Here is a 24898-nt window from a genome sequence, read left to right on the forward strand (position 1 = left end):
CAACAGCCTGATGAACTCTATGCAAAGGAGATGTGTCACGCTGCATGAGGCAAATGGTGGTCAAACCAGATACTGACTGGTTTTCTTATCTACTTTTTTTTTTGAAAGGTATCTGTATTCCCAGTCATGTGAAATCTATAGATTAGGGCCTAATGAATGGATTTCAATTCACTGATTTCCTTATATGAACTGTAACTTATATTTTTGTTCAGTATATAATGAGAAAGTCTTGAACGGCAGCGTACTCAATGACTTGTAATGTAAGTTGTTATCAATGTCATCTGTGACTTGTTTTCAACTTGTCATGCATGAAATGATTACACAGACACAGTAAGCGTTGAAAATAAATAAACTATATTCAATAAGGTTAACTTGAGTTGATTACATAGTTGTTTTTTCAGAACACATTACACCTCATGCCATAGGTTCTCCAAAACAAGTTTCATTTTTCTTTTCCTTTGTTTATCCTTTCATAAAAAATTTAATATAATTTTCAAATAATTTATTACAGTATTGAATAAATGTAAATATCACATGTCTTCTTTAAGTCAGTCACTATTCCATACAAATGTCAGGCAGAGAGAAAGGTTCACAGATAAAACTGCACAAAGGACACATTGAAGAGCAAGACCTGGGGTGGTTCACCCCAATACAGAAAGTTGAGGGGCACGAACACAGAAATATCAAACTCCAACAAACTGACAACCAAATGATCAGAGACATTCAGACAGACAGGACAAGTCAGGCTTTCTTTTCACAGCTTTTATAGGTGGTGAATAAGTAAGTAGACTGTTAACACGTAATCAAAAAATGACAATTCACCTGCTGCTCGACCAAGTCGACATTGCTCAGTTTGTTGCAAGCGTGAGCAGACCACGCAAGCAGCCACACAGGCCAAAAAGAGCAACTGTTTTGGGATAACCCGATCCAAATGTAAACCTAGACGTCCATAACAGACCATGCTAACACACAATGTTCATGCATTTGCACATAGGATGACATTTACAGCACATAAAACATCAGGGAGTGATATCTCATCTACAGCAATGGCAACGGCCAGATAGTTAAATAGAAGTCATCAAAACACTGAACATTGTCTGAACATTGTAGACAGTTCTATTCAGGAAAAAGTATGTCATAACCAACCCAATGACCACTGTAAAGGCCCTGTAAATGTCATCCTATGTATAACAACCCTGAACAAACTGACAAGGTTAATTGGAATGTCCATTACAAATTTGTATGTAAACATGCTAATCTCAAGTGAATTAAATAAATCTATGTTGGTTGGCCGCGGGCGCAACAAACACAGGAGAAAATAAGTGTTTCACTCCCACTGAGTGAGCTGAGTTGACTGCTCATCAAGATGAAAGCAAAGAAGATTCAGCTTTATATTGCACATTGCTACCACTCTCTTTGAAGCATTGTAACGGTTCAAATGGTTTGCTTCAAGGAGCCGTTGAACAATAAAATATTATTAATAAATATAAATAACTTAAATAATCTGGGCAACAGAAATGTACATGTAGGCTACAAAAACATAGACACAGTGATTTAGTAGGAGAGAAATTAGACATCAGCTTGTGCTACATCAAATGACTAGTTCAAAGGGAAATTTGTCTTCAAATTGGACAATTAGAGAAATATCAAAATGTCTCTTTATTACCTGCCTAAACCATTGGGTCTACGTCTATGGTGCTTCCAGCATTATCAATATAATCTGAAGAGATAAAAAGTTTATTTTCAAAAGTTGACAAAGACTGGCAGTGGGGAAACACTGAGGGCCAAGGTAACTGAAATCTTTGTTGATATTATATATGTTATACAAGAAACAATAAACATACTTATACATGACTATTCTCAAGAGAGCCTTTACTATTTGAATCAATAAATCTATAATTTTGAGGGGGTCAATTTGTTTACTCACTTAACTTCCAAAATGTCATTACTCTTTAATCCACTTTTTGCATTTGTAATATTTAAATGTTAATCATTCTCACTGGTTGTACTGATTGACAACTCTACAGTTCAACTAGAGTTCCAAGTATCCTGAACTCTAAAATAAGTGGGGAAAACTCCCATACGATATAACATCTGTCTCTAGTATTGTGCAGCATATTGACAGAGCCTCACTGCTGTGTTCTATTCTCTCCATATCCACCTCAGAACACTTGGCAATACTGAGATAAACCCACCTCCATTTTGTGTCAGCCTTGTTGTCTTCTGTTATTCTACATGTTTTTTTAGCGACTCAGTAAGTCCGGTGATTGAACCACATGTAAGGACCATGGACAGTCATAACATTTCACTACCCCTCCCCATCTCCCACTATCTTATTAATTGCACTTTCATCTCATTGAGATTAGGGCAGGGGTAACAATATATTATATAGTAGAGTCAGATCCAGAGTAAATACAGTATCGCTAAGTGGATCTTTCAAGAAGATGTTATTTCAGGTCGTATGTAATCATATTACCTCTGCTACTCTTCTTAACTAAGTAGTAGAGATTTCTCACTGGTTCCACATATTGCACACTAATCAATTTGGTTTCTGATGCCCGCTCAAAGCATACACAAGACAAGTAAAATTTGACTAAATATTAAGTACTAGACTTTAAGGCATTAAATGGGTATGATGCAGAATTACAGTAGTGACGATCAGTAGTTACTGAATAACAGTCTGTAGCTGATGAGAACTCACAGTTTGAAATATAATCTATCCCAGTTTCACTGTTACGCAAACGGGGAGGTTTGGATTTCAAAAAGTTAAAAACCAGAAGAATAGGAGCATTTGAACCAACACTGTTGGACAAATTGATGTACTGTAAGCCTCACTCCAAAATAAGATAATGTATATGCCATGGTCTTAAGTACTGATGGTGGCCCAGTGTTTCTGTATTTTGGGACAATTAGCTGGGGTTGGGTTGAGCTGATCTCAGAGCAGCCTTTACTGTAAACAGGTGAGGAGCAAAGGCAGTTTGCATGCTCTTCACAGGTCTGGCTGCAGTCTGGACCTTCTGCTTGCACCATTCTCACATAAAAGACACAAACACTGTATTCTCTTGTCACCACCCATGCAGTACATTTACGTCATTTAGCAGACGCTCTTATCCAGAGCGACTTACAGTAGTGAATGCATACATTTCATACAATTTCATACATTTTTTTTTTTTTCCTGTGCTGGCCCCCCGTGGGAATCGAACCCACAACCCTGGCGTTGCAAACACCATGCTCTACCAACTGAGCTACAGGGAAGGCTAGAATTTTTTTGTCCATGCCGGTGCCGTGCTGTCACTATTATTCTGTCATGTCATGCATTTCTACCCAGTATTCCACAGCAGAGGGTTACAGCCCTCCATACCTAAAAAGGTGCTCCGCTATAGTATCACAAATATCACAAACGAACCACATGTTTTTTTTTTTACACAGATATTGACAGATTTCGATTGAATGAACAACAATATTAACATCTCGGTACAGAACTCTTTTGGTCCTGAAGTCCTACACAGGTGGCCAATATCCTCACATAGGATATCTTTTGGACCAAACAAACACTACCCTCAACCTCATCACCCCTCTCTGCTTTTACCTTTACATCCACCAAAGTACAATGAATAGTTACTGTCCACTGAGCAAGCGTGGAGCCAAAGGGATACAGTATATAGATGTAAAGGTTTGACTTTATACCTGTATTCAGGTAAAGGATTGTTTTTGAAAAGTATACGTTAGATAGCAATACACTCTCTCTTGTAGTGTCATTCCACATTCTAGGAGATTAATGTGTCGTTTTGTGCTGTGCTTCAGTGGACAGTAACATCAAATAATATTTACACCATCAATGTGCCTGCATTGCTAAATCATCATTTCACACTCATTGTGGTTGCGAAAGGTCATAAAAATGTACAGTGTCTCAAACATGATGGTGATGAAGGACTCTGCTGTCTGCTGGAGTGGAATGCAGATCTATGATCTCCACTGTAATATCTGAAGTCCAGTGAGACACAACAGTAAGAGCCTCAAGAGCTGGATGTGAGACTTTCGTTATCCAGAGTCGTGCCTCCAGAAACTCTGTCTTCCCTTCATTCAGAAGTCCACAGATGAGGCAAATTTATATTTAATCCCTCTGGACCGCTGTATGTTAAAGTTCGATGGATGGGGATTGTGGTTATGAGAAAGGATGATATCTCATCTCGGAGCCATAATTTACACAAGCTACCTGCAAAAGTCATTTTCCTGTGAAGTAAGAGAGTGGCGACTAGTTTCTGAACCCCATGCATTATATCTATTATTGGCCACCCTACCCCATCCCACCATATCTGTAGAGAAGCCCCTCTAACAAATACATATACACTCCTATTGTATTTACACCAACACAGAATTGAGAGCTTGTTTCAATGTCATGCGTAATTCCCACCTCCCCTGTATGGAAAACCATACAGTAACTGCAACTTGGGGCTTTCAGTTTTGTTGTTGTTTTATCTCCCATTGCTAAATGTAAACATCCTACTCATTAACCAACCATTTTCATGGTGCTCTGTCATAGCAACTGAAGATGGACCCATTCCACTACTACGCAGTGGTGTAAAGTAACTTTGTAAAAATACTTTGAAGTACTACTAGTTTTTGGGGTATCTGTACATTACTTTACTATTCATATTTTTTGAGAACTTTTACTTGTACTCCACAACATTCCTAAAAAAAAAGACTTTTTACTCCCATAAATTTTCCCTGACACCCAAAAGCAGGACAGTAATATGGTCCAATTCACGCACCTATCAATATAACACATTATCATCTCTACTGGCTCTGATCTGGCGGACTCACCAAACACAAATACTACGTTTAAAAAAAAAATGATGTCGGAGTTTTGGAGTGTGCCCCTGGCTGTCCGTAAATAAAAAGAAAATTGTGCGGTCTGGTTTGCTTAATATACAGAATTTGATGTATAGCATTTACTTTTACTTAAGTCTGACAATTGAGTACATTTTGCACCACTGTACTTAAGTACATTTAAAACCAGATACTTTTAGAACAAGTAGTATTTTACTGGGTGACTTTTACTTTTACTCAAGTCATTTTCTATTAAGGTATCTTTACTTTTACTCAAGTCATTTTCTATTAAGGTATCTTTACTTTTACTCAAGTCATTTTCTATTAAGGTATCTTTACTTTTACTCACGTATGATAGTTGAGTACTTTTTCCACCACTGCTTCTACGTGTGTGGATTCTGTCTTTGAAAAGGAACCCCCAGTGAAAGGGTGGAGGTGTACTGCTTTAAGGCCACACAGACATGGATTGAGTCGAGTGGATCGAGTCTGGTTCGCCTTCCCTGCAACGGTGACGGAGCTACGGCCCACCCTGCAAAACACATGGCACTCTACCCTGCTTCAATTAAAGCAGTCTAGCTGGACCCAAAACCATGTTATGCAGCCAGCTGGAATGAATAGAATGCCACTCCAACACTTAGTTTCTACACACCTGTCTGTCACTTTCTCTCTCCCTCTTTTACGACATGCTGGTTTACATTCTGAACATTCTTCCTTTGAAATCTCCCGTCTTACTTCCTTCATCACTTCCTTGACCAATACTTTATTTTCTCTCCTTCTCTTCCTCGTTTGTCCAGTGAGCGTGTATAACATTTTAATGTGCAATAGGAGGTTGATGTTAACTGGGTGTCATCCAGGCTCCAGGCCATACGCAACCTGTGTGGTGCCCTTGTTACAGTGCTGTATGTGTGGGTTGGTCTTGGTGAGAGACCACGTGTGCATTTGTTTGTGCATGCATGTAGTTATATGTACAGTTCATGTTTCAGTATGTGTTTTGTATGTAAGTGTGTGTATATCGGGTATGTCTACAGATCCCTTAGGTATTAGCGATCCAGTGATAATGACCAGGTCCCAACCTTTGGCCTGGGCCTTGTCCTGTAGTAGAAGTGTGTATTATAATAACTATAATGTATATCAGTGTTTTGACTAGTAGCCCTGTCTCTGCTCTCATGTGTCCTCTAAAAGCCCTCTATGTGGCAGTAGGCCTCCAGGCTGGAGAAGAGGACGTAGAGGAACCAGAGGCCGAGGAAGAGGAGGCTGGTGATGATGCGTGCTGTCCGCGGCCCGCCCAGCTCCCCCCCGATAGAGGGCCGCCGGCGGAACAGCAGCACGCCCATGCAGATGAAGGCGAAGCTGGTGAAGAGGGTGACGGAGAAGGCCAGGGAGCCCGGGTCCACGCGGAACTCCTTGCCCTGCACCTTCCAGTAGACGGCCGCCACTGACCACGCCACCCCGATGCCGAGGAACACGTTGACCGCGTTGCTGCCTGTCACGTTGCCCACCGACGCATCAGCGTGCTGGTCCTGCGTGGCCGCCACCTTGCTGGCAAACGTGTCTGAGGAGGGGAGATAGGGAGGGAGGGAGGAGAGGAGGTAGGGAGGGAGGTAGGGGGAGAAGGGAGGGAGAGAGGTAGGGAGAGAAGGAGGGAGAGAGAGAAGGGAGAGAGAGAGAAGTGAGAGAGATAGGTGAAGTACCTGTCATCACAGCTGGTGAAGAGGCTGAGGGAGTAGGCCAGGGAGCCCAGGTCCATGCTGTTGTCATTCCTTGTAGTCACACACACACAAACAAGGATTTCACTAACTGGACAAGCTGCAAAGCAGGAATTTCTGCAATTTCACTCTGAGTAATTGTATACATTTTTTTACCTTAACCCTATTACTGGCAACCTTGTACCAAACCCCTCATTAAATGAGGAATGGTTGTGGTATTTAAATGACATTAGGAGATACAGTTGAAGTCTGAAGTTTACATACACCTTAGCCAAATACATTTAAACTCTGTTTTTCACAATTCCTGACATTTAATCCTAGTTAAAATTCCCTGTCTTAGGTCAGTTAGGATCACCACTGTATTTTAAGAATGTGAAATGTCAGAATAATAGTAGAGAGAATGATTTATTTCAGCTTTTATTTCTGTCATCACATTCCCAGTGGGTCAGAAGTTTACATACACTCAATTAGTATTTGGTAGCATTGCCTTAAATTTGTTTAAATTTGGTCCCACAATAAGTTGGGTGAATTTTGGCCCATTCCTCCTGACAGAGCTGGTGTAACTGAGTCAGGTTTGTAGGCCTCCTTGCTCGCACACACTTTTTCAGTTCTGCCCACACATTTTCTATAGGATTGAGGTCAGGGCTTTGGTATTGGAGTGGCCATCACTTGACTTTGTTGTCCTTAAGCCATTTTGCCACAACTTTGGAAGTATGCTTGGGGTCATTGTCCCATGTGGAAGACCCATTTGCGACCAAGCTTTAACTTACTGATGTCTTGAGATGTTGCTTCAATATGTCCACATAATTGTCCTCCCCCATGATGTCATCTATTTTGTGACGTGCACCAGTCCCTCCTGCAGCAAAGCACTCCCACAACATGATGCTGCCACCCCCGTGCTTCACAGTTGGGATGGTGTTCTTCGGCTTGCAAGCCTCCCCCTTTTTCCTCCAAACATAACAACGGTCATTATGGCCAAACACTTCTATTTTTGTTTCATCAGACCAGAGGACATTTCTCCAAAAAGTACGATCTTTGTCCCCATGTGCAGTTGCAAACCGTAGTCTGGCTTTATTATGCCGGTTTTGGAGCAGTGGCTTCTTCCTTGCTGAGTGGCCTTTCAGGTTATGTCAATATAGGACTCATTTTACTGTGGATATAGATACTTTTGTACCCGTTTCCTCCAGCATCTTCACAAGGTCCTTTGCTGTTGTTCTGGGATTGATTTGCACTTTTCGCACCAAAGTACGTTCATCTCTAGGAGACAGAACGCGTCTCCTTCCTGAGCGGTATGACGGCTGCGTGGTCCCATGGTGTTTATACTTGCGTACTATTGTTTGTACAGATGAACGTGGTACCTTCAGGCATTTGGAAATTGCTCCCAAGGATGAACCAGACTTGTGGAGGTCTACAATATTTTTATGAGGTCTTGGCTGATTTCTTTTGATTTTCTCATGATGTCAAGCAAAGAGGCACTGAGTTTGAAGGTAGGCCTTGAAATACATCCACAAGTACACCTCCAATTGACTCAAATGATGTCAATTAGCCCACCAGAAGCTTCTAAAGCCATGACATCATTTTCTGGAATTTTCAAAGCTGTTTAAAGGCACAGTCAACTTAGCGCATGTAAACTTCTGACCCACTGGAATTGTGATACAGTGAATTATAAGTGAAATAATCTGTCTGTAAACAATTGTTGGAAAAATGACTTGTGTCATGCACAAAGTAGATGTCCTAACCGACTTGCCAAAACTATAGTTTGTTAACAAGAAATGTGTGTAGTGGTTGAAAAATGAGTTTTAATGACTCCAACCTAAGTGTATGTAAACTTCAGACTTCAACTGTATACCTGTTACTATCTGTGGCCTGGTCAAACCCAGTGCATACGTCATCCAGATAGGACACCTTAGAGCTAGGAGGTCTATACACACATCCTACCAATATGGCTGCCTGGTGAGGCAGATGTACTTGAGCCCATAGTGCCTCTACTTGACATACATTAAGGTCATCCCTCCTCTTAAAAGGTATAGGATTCTGAATGTACAGTGCTAAGCAACCTAAGTGAATGTAAACTTCCGACTTCAACTGTATATACATAATCTCTCACCAGGAATGGAGGTGCCAAGAGCCACAAACACCACGGCAGTGACGGTGTCCCTGAGGCCCACAGTGCAGCCAAAGTGGGAGGCCAGGTCCCCGATGATGGCAGTCAGGATGCCAATGACCGAGATGGACACGAAGAAGCAGGCCCAACCATTCCAGTACTCGGTGGGTGGAACGAAGGCGAACAGAACCTTCCAGAACACCGTCAGAAAGTGCATGACGTAGTCGTAGCAGGATGGCAGACGCTCCTCACGCCCCTCCTCGTCATCGTCATCACCATCCCCTGGGAGGTGGATACAGTAAAACATAAGAGACTCATGCACTCGCTCACACCAGTGGTGGTTGGTGCCGTTTAAGATGAGGGAGGACAATACTTTTTTTTTATAAGCATGGCCTTATTTCTATTACAGCATATTGGATGACTGTCATTCATATTCCATTCACCCAGATCAATGTAAGATCGATATGTTTAGGCTACTATATGCCTATACCCCTCATGAGGTTGCTACAACCTAGCCTTTGAATGAAAGTTTACAACAGGTTGAGAGAAAATGATGATTAATCAAAGTGACAGACAGACACATTCAATACCGCCTTGCACACTCTTGCCTGCTTCTAGCTGATCTAGGGTGTAATCATTTGTCCAACAGTTGCAAACAACAGCTGTCTGTGACCAGGCGAAAAAAACCTTTCCAAACCAAACCTTCATATCATAACCCCTAACCGCTACACACAGCTGTTGTCATCAAATTAGCTAACGTCATAGTCAACTTAGCTACTAGAACTAACGCGTTAGTAAACCCGCTACAATCATGCAGTACAGTATACAGTCAGCAATCAGTTAAACAGTTACGCCGGCGGGCCCCGGTGGCAATGAATTAATAAAACCAAAAGCTTACCTTGATTTGGAAGAGTTCCAGTGTTGGATTACCCATAGCCAGCTACCTAACATAGTTTAGCCTACTCAAACAAAGAGGAATGCTATCTTTCCTCATTCGCTATCTAAGTAAGTGAAACTGAAAAAAAATGACACTCTCGCTCGCTTCTCAAATTCATTTTGGAAGAAATGAATTTGTTCAAAACTGTTCAACGATTGTCTTTCTCTCTCTTTCAGTCAACTACACACCACGTTTTATGCAGTGCTAGCTAGCTGTAGCTGATGCTTTCAGTACTATATTCATTATCTGATCCTTTGATTGGGTGGACAACATGTCAGTTCACGCTGATAGGTTGGAGGACGTCCTCTGGAAGTTGTCATAATTACTGCGTATGTCTATGGAAGGGGGTGAGAACCATGAACCTTATAGGTTTTGTATCGAAGTCAATGTACCCAGAGGAGGACGGGAACTAGATGTCCTCCGGCTACACCATGGTGCTACTCCAGAGAGTGCTGTTGAGGTTACTGTAGACCTTCACTGCAAAACAGTGTATTTTAATCAATTATTTTGTATAGTTTTATCTAAAAAAGGATAACTTCACTGAGGATGGTCCTCCCCTACCTCCTCTGAGGAGCCTTCACTGGCGCACACACACACACACACAACCCTGTTTTACTTGTATTGTTATATTCATGTTTATCTGTAATGAATATAACAGTCCAGCAGGGGGAGCTTTTACACCAGACACAGACAGTCTACCATCTCTCCCATTACCTCAACACTGTGGAAGACAGCTTTACTTTCTAAAGACGTTATTACACTTTATAATAGATATTACCAACATAAATATCACAGAAACCTTTTTATATGAAGTCTGCGGGTTTGCAATTATCACCTTTCAAACAAGTTGTTTCCTGTTATAATGAGGATCCGAAAGTAAGGGACTGTGTCCTCATTTGTTTCCCCTTGACATTTCAAACTTAACGAGCAAGCTAACACTCACTCCCTGAATGAAATGCTTCAGCAGCTCTTTGGAAGAACAATAAAGGACTCCAAATATTTTATGTAACTTTGGCTCTGGACAAAAAGCACTCAGATCACTATTCAAAGCATGAGCAAGAAATTACATTCATAAAGCAGCTGTAAAGTCCTTCATTATGTCTCCAATCCAGGCTTGGGCAATGGCCGGCCCGGGGGCCGTATGCGACCCGTGACCTGATTCAATACGGCCCGTGGAATCATGCTCAGATCACATAAAGAATTTGCGATAGTAAAGTTTTGAAAAACGTATTTGTTATTCAAATGAAAAGCCCAATGAATACTCACCTTTGTGTAATGATTTAACTCCCATCGCTTGTGGGATAAAAAAAAAAAAAAGTAACCTTTAACTAGGCAAGTCAGTTAAGAACAAATTCTTGTTTACAATGACGGCCTACCCGGGGCAAACCCAGACGACGCTGGGCCAATTGTGCGCCGCCCTTTGGGACTCCCAATCACGGCCGGATGTGGTGCAACCTGGATTCTAATCAGGTACCGCAGTGACGCATCTTGCACTGAGATGTAGTGTCTTAGACCGCTGCGCCACTCGGGGAGGCCCATATAAATAACAACTGTTCGAGGAAAGACAGTGAGTGAAAGCTGACACACACTTCGTTACAGTTACAAATAGCAGCTAGCTAGAAATATAGCAAAAATGAGTTTTTCAAAGATTTCAAAGAAAAGGAAAGTAGACAATGAATGCTCCAGCAAATATTTCTTTATTGAGGTATCAGGGAAATCTGTGTGCTTAGTGTGCAAAGAGAGCATCACAGTCTTGAAAGACTACAACTTGTTCCGAAACTTCCAGACGAAGCACGCAGAGAAATATAGGGATATGTCTTCTGAGCGGAGGGCCAGTGCATCGAAATAATTGCTTTCTCAGCTGCAAAAGCAGCAAGGACTTTCACCAAACTTCAATCAGCAAACGACGGAATTGCGAGGGTCAGCTATGTAAACTCCCACGAAACTGCTAAACATAGCAAGCCATTCGCTGAGGGCGAATTCATTTTAGAATGTTTAATTGACTCTGCAGCAATGCTTTGCCCCGACAAGAAAGAGCTGTTTGAAAATGTTTCCATGTCAAGACGAACAGTGACACGGCATGTTGAGGACATCGCAGAGAATATGGAACAACAGTTGAAAGGCAAGGTAAAGCATTTCACCTATGTTTTGTTTTGTACGCTTTGTACAAAATAATAAAACGCAGAACCACAGGATGTTTCTTAACATAACTCTTTATTAACTAGTTACAACTACATGTTAGCCTATCTCCAACCACGATCAACTGCCCATGACCTAACCGTCTGGGTGGTCTTAACCAATCACCGCACAGTATGATACGGCGGTAAAATGCATCCAATTATAATTCAGTATGTATTCACATATGAATATTACATCCCCCTTCTTTTAAACAAATGTTTTACATATTCTAAGCTTTTCTTTTGGATACATGCTCTGTAGTTTGAACTCAAGGTAAGTAACCATTTATATTGCATAATACACCAACTGAATCAACATAGACTCTGAAACAATGATCCAACTTTTCAAACAAGGGATTCTCAGCAACTCAGCTTCACTGTAGAAATTACATCTTAACATTTCAAACAAATACAATACCAAAGCATGTCAAGTCAACTTTCAATAACAAGTTTACAGTCTGGAACTCTTTTAGGGCAGCGATCCGCCTACACCCTTTGACATTTCATAGGTCAAGGAGAGCTCTGGGCTTGACCTCTCTTCCTGACCTTGTGCGATATGATGTTGAGCATGCTTCTGTGTCAGTCAACAGCTCTTGTGGTGTTGCAGGTAAGTATGGTGTATGTTGTGCTGTGTGTGTGTTTAGTCCATCACATTCTCTTTCAGGGGAACAGTTCATCTCATCAGTGTGTTGTTCTTTTGTGTTCAGTAAGTGACGACGATTGCGGCGGTACACTGCTCCTTCTGCTGTGCGGACGTGATATGAACGTTCAGTGTCAGCTGGCTGGATGACGACTGCTGGTTTCCAGAGGCCATGCTCCTGGATTCTAACTGACTCTCCGCCGATCAGTGGTGGCAGTGGTCTAGCTGACCTGTCGTAGTATCGCTTTTGTTGTTGTTGTCTCTGTGCACGTTTTTCATGCATTTCCTTGTAGCTGACGACCTCAGGTTGCAGCTGCTGGTTGGTGCTGGGAAGGGTTGAGCGAAGTCTGCGGCTCATCAACAGCTGGGCTGGTGATTTGAAATTGTCAACTGGAGTGTTGCGGTATTCAAGGAGACTGAGGTAGGGGTCTCTCTTGTCTGCTTTTGCTTTGTCCATGAGTGATTTAGCAATCTGCACAGATTTTTCAGCAAGGCCATTACTTTGAGGGTAATGTGGGCTTGTGGTGACATGTGTGAACTCCCATGCTTTTGTGAAGGATTCAAACTCATTTGATTTGTAACAGGGCCCATTGTCAGATATTAAAGTCTCTACAATGCCATGCCTGGCAAAGGCTGCTTTCAGCTTGTGTATCACAGCTGCAGATGTGGTGCTGTGAAGCTTGTCGAGTTCAAAGTATCTGCTGTAGTAGTCCACTGTTACGATGTAGTCCTCGTTGTTCCAGGTGAACAGATCGGTTGCCACAACCTGCCAGGGTCGGTCTGGGATACAGTGAGGTAACATTGGCTCTTTGGTGTTTGAGGGGCGTCTTTCAAGACAGATGGTGCATCTACCAACAATGTCCTCTATTTGTTTGCACATTCCAGGCCAAAACAAAATGTCCCGTGCTCTCTGTTTGCACTTTTCCATGCCCATGTGTCCAGCATGGATCTTTGTCAAAATCTCTTCTCTGAGACTGGTAGGAATAATGATTTTCTCTCCTTTGAAAATGATTCCGTTGATCTGTGATAGTTCATCACGATGGTTCCAGAATTCTGAGACGCTCTGAGGGCATTTTCTCCTCTCCTCAGGCCATCCATCCTGTATGACTTTCCTCAGCTGTGTGAGTTGTGAGTCCTTGTCTGTTTCAGCTTGGATCTCCTTCAGTTTCGTGTCACTAACTGGTAAGTTGCTGTACACAGTGTGCACTTGCATGTCCATGCCCTCACTGAGGCTGCTGTCCTTGTAGGTAAGAAACTTCCTGGAGAGTGTGTCTGCGACAGGGATGTCTTTGCCTGGACGGTGAGTGATTGTGAAGTCGTATTTTTGTAGTTGAAGGATCATTCTCTGTAGCCTTGGCGGGGCTGCAGCTAGTGGTTTCCTCATGATTGACTCAAGGGGCTTGTGGTCGGATTCCACAATGACTTGTCGTCCATATACGTACTGATGGAAACGTTTACATCCGAACAGAATGGCATAGAGCTCCTTTTCGATTTGGGCGTAGTTGATTTCACAGTCTGTGAGAGATTTGGAAGCGTAGCCGATGGGCTTTCCTTCTTGCAGTAGCACTGCACCTAGTCCATACTTCGACGCGTCCACTTGGAGTCTGAGCTCTTTGTTTGGGTCGTAGTAGGCAAGGATTGGTCCTGGTTCTCTCGTGATCAAGTCTTTCACATTCTGGAAAGCAATGTCGTGTTGCTTGTCCCAAAGAAACTCACTGGACTGCTTTAGCAGTTGACGCAGGGGTGCATTAGCATTGGAGAGGCTGGGTGCGAACTTGGCTAAGTAGTTGACCATGCCAAGCACTGTTTCCAGCTCTGCACGGTTCTTTGGTGGCTCCATTTCTTTTATGGCTGAGATCTTCTGTGGATCTGGCTTGATTCCATTCGCTGTGAGAAGATGTCCGAAGTAGCTGACCTCTGTAGCGCTGACTGTGCTCTTCTCGGGGTTGAGCCGGACTCCTATCTCGCGGGACCTTTGCAGCATCGCGCGGAGGTTTCGGTCGTGCTCCTCTTTGGTTCGACCATAAACAAGGATGTCGTCCACAATTGCCACAACTCCGTCGAGGCCTTCATATACTTCGTCAATCTTTCGCTGAAACTCGTCTTGGGCTGAGATAATCCCAAAAGGCAGGCGACGGAACCTGTAGCGTCCAAACGGTGTGTTGAATGTTGTGAGCTTAGATGACTCTTCTGTGAGCTTGATAGCCCAGTAGCCTGATCTAGCGTCCATGACACTGAAGTAGCGTGCTCCCGCTAGCTTGTGCGTGATACCATCTAGCGTCGGTAAAGGGTAATGGGGCCGTTTGATAGCCTTGTTCAAGTCTCTTGGGTCGAGGCATACTCGGAGCTTGCCTGTGCGTGGTTTCTCCACCACCACTAACGCGTTTACCCAGTCAGTCGGTTCTGTAACCTTGGTGACTATGTCAGATTGCTCCATGCTCTCCAACTCTTTCTTCAGACGGGCACGGAGAGCAAGGGGAATCTTTCTCGGTGGGTAGACCACAGGGGTTGCGTCTGGGTCAAGGTGAATGGTACATTCTCCTGGGAATAATCCTATTCCTGTAAAGACATCAGCAAACTCCTCCAGTACATTTTCTGTCTCTACTGGTGCTGTTACTGATAAAACTAGCTTGATGAGGTCCATGTCTAAACATGCTTTAAGACCTAGCACTGCAGGTGCTCTAGTGTCAACAACGTAAAAGTCCAACATCATGTCACTTTCTTTGTATTTGCATTTGAAAGTGCATGTGCCTTTTACTGGGAGCTGTTCACCACCATAACCGGTCAGTCTGCGCATGGTGGGCTGTAGCTCGCACTCAGATGTCAAGCTGCGGTACTTATTCAGAGGAATAATGTTTACTTGTGCACCAGTGTCTAGTTTGAACTTTAGCTTTGTGCCTTGTGTTCCTATCTCAATGTCAGCAAAGGCTTGCTCTGTCTCTGATATGTGACTTTTCTGTGTCACTGAATCAATAAACAGTTCATCATCATTTGACTCTTTGATTGACATTTCATCTTCACTCACTGTGTGTACTGTTTTTCCACGGTAAGCTCTGCACACTTTTGCAAAGTGATTCCATTTACCACATTTAGTACACTGTTTGCCTTTAGCTGGGCAATTTCCTTGTTCGCCATGCACTTTGTATCCACAATATCCACATGTTTTGGGGCGTTTTGAGTCTGTGTCGCTCTGTTTTGGAGTTATGTCTCTCTCCGTTCTGAAACGCTCTCTCTGGGCACCGGAGGTGTGCTTTGATGTCTGCCTGACTGCGTGCACTGCTTGTTCACGTGATGCGCTCGTGCTGCGGCGCGAAATGGTTTTCATCTGAGCCTGTGCTAGCTCGTGAGATCTGGCTATGTCGATAGCTTTGTCCAGCGTTAGCTCAGACCCAACATTCAAAAGTTTCTCTCTCACTCGCGGTGAGTGTATTCCAAATACAATACGGTCCCTGACCATCTCATCCTTGTTTGCATAATCACAGTCTTTCACAAGCAGACGCAGCGCAGTCACAAACTGTTCAAAAGACTCGCTAACTCCCTGTACTTTCTCATGGAATTTGTACCTAGCGAAAATTGTATTAGTCTTCGGCACAACATATGCTTCAAAACGATCGTAGTATGTTTTCAGTACCTTTGATTCAGCCTCGGTAAGTGTCCATGTGTTGTAAATATCTCTCCCTTTTTCACCGATCCAGAGGAGCAGGTAGCTACATTTTCCCTCTTCTCCTCTTTCCTTCAGGGGACCCGTGAACATTAGCTCCACATGCTGTTTGTACTTACGCCATGCATCGGGTAAGTTTGTAGACTCCCAGTCCATTCGAGGTGAAGGAAAACCAGAAAAATCCATCTTTTAAGACCATTTACTCTGACACCATGTTTTGTTTTGTACGCTTTGTACAAAATAATAAAACGCAGAACCACAGGATGTTTCTTAACATAACTCTTTATTAACTAGTTACAACTACATGTTAGCCTATCTCCAACCACGATCAACTGCCCATGACCTAACCGTCTGGGTGGTCTTAACCAATCACCGCACAGTATGATACGGCGGTAAAATGCATCCAATTATAATTCAGTATGTATTCACATATGAATATTACAACCTATTTCTCCTTGGCCCTGGATGAGAGCAGTGCAACACGTCACAACGACACGACGCAGTTGTTGATATTCTTACGAGGCATAACCCCAGATTTAGAAATTACAGAGGAGCTTCAGTGCAGACAATGAAGAGCACAACCACAGGGAAGGATTTATTAGAGGTTAATAAGTGTGTGGCAAAGCTGGGACTCAGTTTGGAAAAGTTATCCAGTGTGACCACTGATGGGTGCCCAAACTTGACAGGAATAAACGTTGGCCTTTTGAAAAGGATACAAGATCAAGTAGCTGAGCTTGAACCCAGATCAGAAAATGATTTTCCTGCATTGCATTATCCATCAGGAGGTGCTCTGTAAATGTGTTCTGAAAATGAGCCATGTTGTGGATACAGTCACTACAGTGGTAAATGTAATAAAAGCAAAATCTTTAAACCACAGGCAGTTTGTCTCACTGTTGGAAGAGACAGAGTCGGGTCATGCAGATCTCCCCTACCACACAAACGTGAGATGGCTGAGTTTGGGGAAGGTGCTTAAAAGGGTGTGGGACCTGAAGTTGGAGATTGCTGAGTTTTTGCAAATGAAAGGAAAGTATGTGGATTTCCCCTCAACTAAAAGATAAAGAATGGTTGGCTGATTTTGTCTTCCCCGTGGACATCATGGCCCTCATGAATGAACTGAATTCCAAACTACAAGGGAAGGGCCTTTTTGCACATCAGATGTACAGCCTTGTCAAAGCCTTCAAGGGAAAATTACTCCTCCTGACCCGCCAAGTAGAAGCCAACAATCTCACCCAACTTCCGACACCACTAGTCGGTTCCCTATCAGATGACCAACAGGAGAAGTATATATCGCTGCTGCGTGCTTTGAATGGTGAGTTTTCTCCTCGTTTTGAGGATTTCAAAGTGTTGGAAAATGACATGCTGTTGGTTTCACCTTCGATGTGGATAACGCTCCCACTGACCTGCAACTTGAACTTATCGATCTTCAGTCTGATGCAGTGATTGGAGAACTATACAAAACAATGTCACTGAGGTTCTATGCATCTCTCGATGAACAAAACTTTCCAAAGATTAGGAGTCATGCTCAGAAGATGTTTGTACTGTTTGGGTCAACCTATGTATGTAAACAGACATTTTCAGTGATGAAATATAACAAGTCAAGGCACAGATCATCTCTTACGGACTCTAACCTCTCAGCAATCCTGCGAATAGCAACATCAGAAACTATACCTGACTTCACTGCTCTCGTCAATGCCCATCAGAGACTTCACTCCTCACACTGACTGAGTAGTTTAAATGTAATGTTGAGCTCTCTCCCTCTCTTGTGTTTTTGTGCATACCCGTTAAGAATTCTGTCCGTGATGCTGAATGCACAGTGTACTTTTCCCTCCGTGTAGTTCATTGCATGTTCAATAATGAAAATACCTATCAAAAGGAGAACATGGATGTGGTTTATTTCTGTGCATGTTAAAAAAGTTAAATAAGTACCATATCAGGATGTGATTTACAGTAGATATATCTGTCAAAACGACATATAATCCTGTAATATGATTCTGGCCCACGATGGCAAAAATATATTCTAATGTGGCCCTCCATGGAAAATAATTTCCCAGGCCTGCTCTAGTGTGTGTGTGTGTGTGTGTGTGTGTGTGTGTGTGTATAATACAATGTCAACAGTGAGACTTACGTTATTCATCTTTCTCTCACTCAATAGAAATCACACACACGCACATGAACACCAAAAGCTGACCTGCGCTGACAGTCACAGCTTCCACGAACTGCTCCCTCCAGGAGTGAGTCCCAATCACAAGGGCCAAGTTGGTCTTCTTAATGAGCTTGTCAACGGTGCTCTGCCAATCACAAACAAAGAGCGCATAGTCAACATCCTATTATAGAGAAGAAGGCAAACTCATGTGCCTGACCGGAACGCTAATGGAGAATACCTAGAAGAGTTTGAGAAAGTGGCATCGTTACCATGAGAAGGGCAGTAATATTTTGAATTTTATTAGGATCCCCATTAGCTGTTGCGATAGCAGCAGCTACTCTTTATGGGGTCCATTTCTGGGGTAATATGAATTCACAATAGCAGTATTTGTTTTCACTGCAAACACTGATGCACACATGTGCATGAACACACGCACACACACACGCGTGCACACACACAAACACACGCTGTGTTTATAAGGACACTCCTCCCAAGCAATCACAGCAAACCACATGCTGAGTCCTGAGATCCACTCAGACACTGAAGAAAAGCATCATATCCAGAACTCAAGTACTACTGCACCAAACTGTAACTTCCTCCTACTCAATCAAACATTCTATGAAGCACCCTAGCCAAACCCGACTGGATAGGAGGTTTCATTGGATAGAAAGGTTCTCACCAATGTGGGTAAGCCTCTGCAAGACTGGGGACTACAGGTGATGGCCATCAGCCTTTAGAAAACTGGGACATACTGTCCTATTCAATAATGAGTATGGTTACATGCACACAATAATACTATTATTGTGGATAGTTAGATTAATATAATACTGTCACGTCCTGACCAGTGAAAAGGGTCATTTGCCATAGTAGAATGGTCAGGGCGTGGCAGGGGGGTTGTTTTGTGTGTTTTGGGGTTTTTTGGTTCAAGGGGAATTTGTTCTAGTTTTCGTTTTCCATGTTTGGCCAAGTATGGTTTCCAATCAGAGGCAGGTGTCTTTCGTTGTCTCTGATTGGAAGCCATACTTAGGCAGCCTGTTTTCCTTTGGGTTTTGTGGGTGGTTGTTTTCCGTATAGTCTGTGTACCTTACGGAACTGTTGGCTGTCGTTTGGTTGTTTTTGTTTAATGGCCCTGGAATGGGATCAATGCAACGCAATCAAACGTGTGGTTTCCATATGTTTGATCTGTATGATACCGTTCCATTGATTCTATTCCAGCCATTACAATGAGCCCGTCCTCCTATAGCTCCTCCCACCAGCCTCCACTGATGTAAACGTACTCTATGACTGCCAGGATATAGGAGCTGCCTGGGAATACAGTATGTGATGCTCAGCGGTAGTAGTCTTTACTTGTTGATGTGGACACTTCATCACCTGTGTGAACATTTCTCACTGGTCTTTTTTGCATCCACCCATCCATAGAGCTAACAATGCTATTAAATTACATGACATTGATCTAGGATTTCATAAAGCCAAGTGCCAGTCATTGAAATTACTTGAGTTCAATTAACTGTTGTGTTTGTTTTGTGCTGCTACAAATCATGATTGACAAGCGCAATCTTATTATGTATAATAAATGATTCTTAATCTTGTCAAGAAGAGGCACACGGCCTGATTGGATTAAATCCCTAGGTATGTTGTTATAGGACTTAAATGAGCCATCTGTTGACCGTCGGGTCACTTGACGAAAACATTGATTAATCAATTAGCTTAAACACCAACCCTTCTGAGGACCGACACTGGGCACAGTAGAGGGTCGTTCCACCTCAAAAAATCCAATGCAAGTCAATGGTACCTATATTAGCCTTTTCATCCATCATGCCCAAATCATCCTAAAGTACTGTATCTACAAATGGATTGTGTTAGTCAATGATGTTACTTATAGATGATTTGGATATGAAGCGGGAAAATGCTAATGTAGGTACGATTGATTTGCATTGGATTTCTTGAAGTGGAACGACCCTCTACTGTGCTCAGTGTCGGTCCTCGGATGGGTTGGTGTTAAACCACTGTGTGGCTCTGGGGCTGTATGTGATCCTGGATCAGGTTTGCCTAGTAGATAACAATGAATAAGATTATATGGAACTGATCGTAGATCAGCACGCCTACCCTGTGATGCTCGATACATTTACTGTGCGCTGACGTGGCCAATCGAGTGAAGCAGGGGAGAAGAGGGGCTATATACCTTGAACTCATAAGACTCCTCAATGACCACCTCCAGCCGGCTGTGCTCCCCCAAGATGGGCTTTCCCATCTCTGCAATGCGCCTCGCCTCCTCCTCCTCTGCACTCATCTGGCCATCAGGATCCTCTAAGAGATAGAAGGAGGGATGAGATCAATAGAACAGTGAAGGGGATGAGAGAGGAGAGAGGACAGAGGGGGGGGTGAGGGAAGAGAGAGAGAGAAATTGTAACTCAAACATGCCAACATGCCTCACAAATAGATCTTTCAAGGCCAGTGTCCTATCAATAATTGCGTTTGAGTCAGCATTATTTCCTCTTCATACAGTATATCACTCATGTGCATTAGCCCATGTATGTGGAGACGTGGGGGAGGGAGAGATGAGGTTGATGGTGAATGTGTGGGTGTGATGGGGAAGCAAGAGTGAAAAGGAGAGGAGATAAGGAGAGATTAGTGGGGTATATTCATGAGAAGATGAAAGTAGGACAATCTGGGAGACGTAGCAACAAAAAGATAGCCAGACATTTTGTTGGAGAAAGAAATGGAGGAAGAAACAGACAGAAAGTGAGTTGAAATGAGGGTAGATTTATGCTGACTTGAGGTGGTAAAAGACCAATGTCCCAAAGTGTGATTTAGTGGCTGTTAATAAAATTGAGCTGGACCAATAGGGCCATCAGAAAGCCCATCTAAAATAACACCTCAAACACACTATAAACAGCTGGGCTGAACCCATTCTCCCTGCTTCCATTTATCATCATATTTCCTATCTACTTATAACGTATAATTACTCATCCTCTCATTGGAGGGATGACAAAGACGGTGAGCCGCGAAGATGCACGGGAAGTTTTGTTTGTGTGTCGTCGTCGTCGCCGCCGCGTGGGCAGATATTATTCCTCTTAGTTCCTCTCCTCTGCCTTCAAAGCACAAGCTGTAATTATGAAAGGACTAGAGAGCTGCCAGGCACCACATGGCAACTGTCCCACTGTATTCCCCCAACGCTCCAGCTCCTTCACCGTGTTGCTCTAACAGGGTTACACCAGATACTAATACACTAATAATGATGAAGTATACTGCTGGTCTGCGGTTACTGTGGGTAAATTACAGCACCACCATCTCAGGGCCCATATTCACAAAGCAGCTCAGAGTAGGAATGCTGATCTAGGATCAGATCCTCCCATCTCTTGTCCATCTCTTTTTCATTATGATCTAAAATGCAAAACTGATTCTAGATCATCGCTCCTACTCTGACATGCTTTATGAATATGGGCCCTGGTTGGGTAAGGCTCTTCAACACCTCTTTAAGATGTGCATTAGAATAAAGTGTGGCATGGGAAACTGTTAGACTACTGTAGAAGGACTGTACTCTAATATTTATCCAACAGAAGCCAGTTGTGCGATATATACGCATATAATATTTATCCAGGGATGGATACAAATCGATGTGAGAGTGATGCATTTTATGGAGTGAGCAGGTCATTATCATGGATTTATGCTGTAAATAGACTTCCATCAATAAATTATGCCACAGTGGCCAAGGCCACACTGGGCGCTAATCCCTAAGTGGCTAACCGCAACAGAGGTGTGAACAAAATAAAGGTTCTTAAATTGTTTTTCCTCAGCTTTTAAGGTTCCTTGGAGAACTCTTGCCCGATAAAGAACCTTTGAGTTAATTGTGGGCTTCTTGACATGGCATTTACGGTTCTTCAGAATTCTAAAAGGCTCTTGAAATGTACGGAAGCCTGCAGATGTGTCCCTTTCATAGCACACAGCAAATTGGCCAGTGTTAACTAGTGTTGATTAAAAAGTTAAATTAACACTCAGGGGTGTAAAATAACCCCAGAGTTAGTGTTAATAACCAGAGTTTAACCAAAACCACACCTTTTATTATCATATTTCCCAGCATGCTATATTGCAAGTAGATTTTTAGAATTGTTTAAATATCTATGTTTTCGCATGTATATTGATGAATTCATTTAAAGGTAGACTCAGCGATATGACGTAGATGCAGAAAGTAAACAGCATAGTGGGTCAATTTCCGCAACAACTAAGAGCTTGAAGCTCAACTTATCCTCCGTTTTGCTCGTAAGAGCATGACGCGAACCCGTGCACATGTGCAGATACTGTGTGACTCGTCTCACCTCAATATCTGCTGTGCTGCTTGTGTGCTGAGTCTACCTTTAATATTATGCTACTCAAATATAAATAACATCCATTTTTTCTAAACTAATCCAATCTGTTACTTGGATTTATTGCACCCGATACTGAAATGGTTGTTTTAAGTTAGTCTCATATCTCAGTCTTCCCAACACTGGCAGTCATTCTGAATGCAGGTTGTGAGTGAATAAAATTCCAAATGTTGGATATCCCCAATCTGGCTGGATTCCAATAGGAATTGCACATCTCTTTGTAAAATAGCATAATGTGATTGCAGGCAGGATTAGGGTAAAACTAGGCCCTCAGAAGAAGGCTTCATGAAATATGTATCGTCTTGTCTTAAAGAATGACATTTTAATGACAACGTATTCACTTAGGATGTCACTTGGTGAAGGCCACGGGACTGAACATGGATGAATTCAACAACCATGTCTCTGTCACTAGCAAACACAGTCATGGGTGGTACTGGTAACTTTAACGTTCACTTGAAAAGGCAGCCTGGGAAATACGCAAGTAAGGCTTAAAACTCTACAGCAGGGCTATTCAATTCTGGTCCTGGAGGCCCAAAACATTTCCGTATTTGTATGGTTCTTCAAAGAGCCATCTCATTTATGGTTCTTCATAGACCCTTACATTGATGTTGTTATATAGTGTACAAATGGTTGTTGTTGTTTTTATGGATGATTCTAATCCAAAACCTATTCCCCCATTGGCCCTTTAGGGATAATAAAAAGTTCTATGTCTGCTGTTTCTAGGCTGGTTGTGTGTGGCAAGTTGCTGATGGTCTTACCTTGGTTGAGCAGAAGGGCTTGAAGAAAGAAGAAAGAACAGTCAGTGCAGCAGTCCAAACTCCAGACAAGTCAAAGTGCACATCATTACACTTCCCTGGCCTTGTGAGATTTTACCAACTAAGAGCTCTTGATGTCACGACAGCTATTGCGAACTCTCCTCTAAGTGCCTCAGTTCAGTAAAAACATTATCTTGAAACCTTCTCTCGCTCTGTCTGTCTCACTCTCTCACACAAACGAACAAAAACACAGGAACGAAACACACACACTAGGCCTATTATTTCCTGTTTTCTTAGCCTCACACACAATTGGACATCAGAAGGCACTCTGGTTGGCTCTGCGACTCTGAAAGATCTCTACTTGTATCTTCATCTCACCAGCAGAATTGAAAATCCATTCTTTACCAAACAAACTACCTATAGTGCCTGACTGGTACTAGCTATAAGGCCCAACTCAGTCAGTGCCTGAAGTGGAATGAAAAAGGTACAGGTGCTTACTACTTACTTTAATTGTAGCGTACCTGGCTTTGTATTTTAGAGACAGTATTCTATAAGAGGTGCCACAACTCATTAAAGATGCAGTTCTCCATACCAGTCAGCACCAACCCATTCCCAACCACTGACATCAGGAAAACAGAAAAGGACACACAAACGCACACACTACAAGTACACACACCTGAGATTCCCCTCTTCAGCCAGCGTGGTTCCTCTAGTACGATGAAGAAGTTCTCCTTTTTCTCATACTCCTCATCGTCAATGATCCTCACCTGCAGGGTCTGACTGCACACACACACACACACACACGTCAGTATCAGAGGTCATTAATCAACAAATAGATTAGACTGTCTTCTTTAACTTTATTCAACAGTTAAAGGGATCAGTGGAAGGATGTAGTCCCAGGGGTTAGTCAGGGATTTTGTTGTACTTTACAGAGAGAGTTCACCTAACACACACACACACACACACACACACACACACACACACACACACACACACACACACACACACACACACACACACACACACACACACACAGACAATCTTGTCCTTAATGTAGAGCCTCAAGGCTCTCTTTCCACCGCGGGTCCCTCCCAGTTATCCATGAGCTAACCATGCGCCACATACAGCCATCAAGCAACAGGCAGGGAGGGGAGCCGCACAAAGCCAGACAAACGATGGCTTCCTCCCCGGTGCCCCCCCAGACATATTAACAGGCACAGCTTGCACTTAAATCACAACAGAGGACCCGCATCAATATTTAATCACTCCACGGCTGAATAATTCAGATGCAGACATGCACACCAGCCAGTGAGGGGATGCCCAGGGGTCTGCAACACAGAGGGGCGTCACCCCTGCTGTATATCATCCCCTATTACTGTGACCCAATCCTCATCCTAGCCTCTTCCATCCTGTGATTCTACCTATTGTACCACCTACCGTATGCCCTTTACAATACCATCTACCGTAGGTCCTTTACCATACCATCTACCGTATGCCCTTTACCATACCATCTACCGTAGGTCCTTTACCATACCACCTACCGTAGGCCCTTTACAATACCACCTACCGTAGGCCCTTTAC

General features: G+C 42.9%; 1 protein-coding gene across 1 annotated transcript in view; it reads right to left on the bottom strand.

The window, feature by feature from the left end:
- Window positions 1–337: 337 nt before the first annotated feature.
- The window catches only part of slc8a2b (solute carrier family 8 member 2b), a 117333-nt gene continuing 92772 nt past the window's right edge, over window positions 338–24898 (bottom strand). Inside the window, exons 8-13 of the mRNA XM_014213918.3 lie at window positions 23994–24097; window positions 23321–23338; window positions 20381–20505; window positions 18244–18343; window positions 8644–8922; window positions 338–6382 (exon numbers count right to left, since the gene is read on the bottom strand). Coding sequence (XP_014069393.1) covers window positions 6006–6382; window positions 8644–8922; window positions 18244–18343; window positions 20381–20505; window positions 23321–23338; window positions 23994–24097 — 1003 coding nt within the window. The 3' untranslated portion in view covers window positions 338–6005. The remainder of the gene's footprint in view (window positions 6383–8643; window positions 8923–18243; window positions 18344–20380; window positions 20506–23320; window positions 23339–23993; window positions 24098–24898) is intronic.

This window comes from Salmo salar, chromosome 09 (assembly GCF_965601325.2).
Source record: "Salmo salar chromosome 09, fSalSal1, whole genome shotgun sequence".
Taxonomy (NCBI): Eukaryota; Metazoa; Chordata; class Actinopteri; order Salmoniformes; family Salmonidae; genus Salmo; species Salmo salar.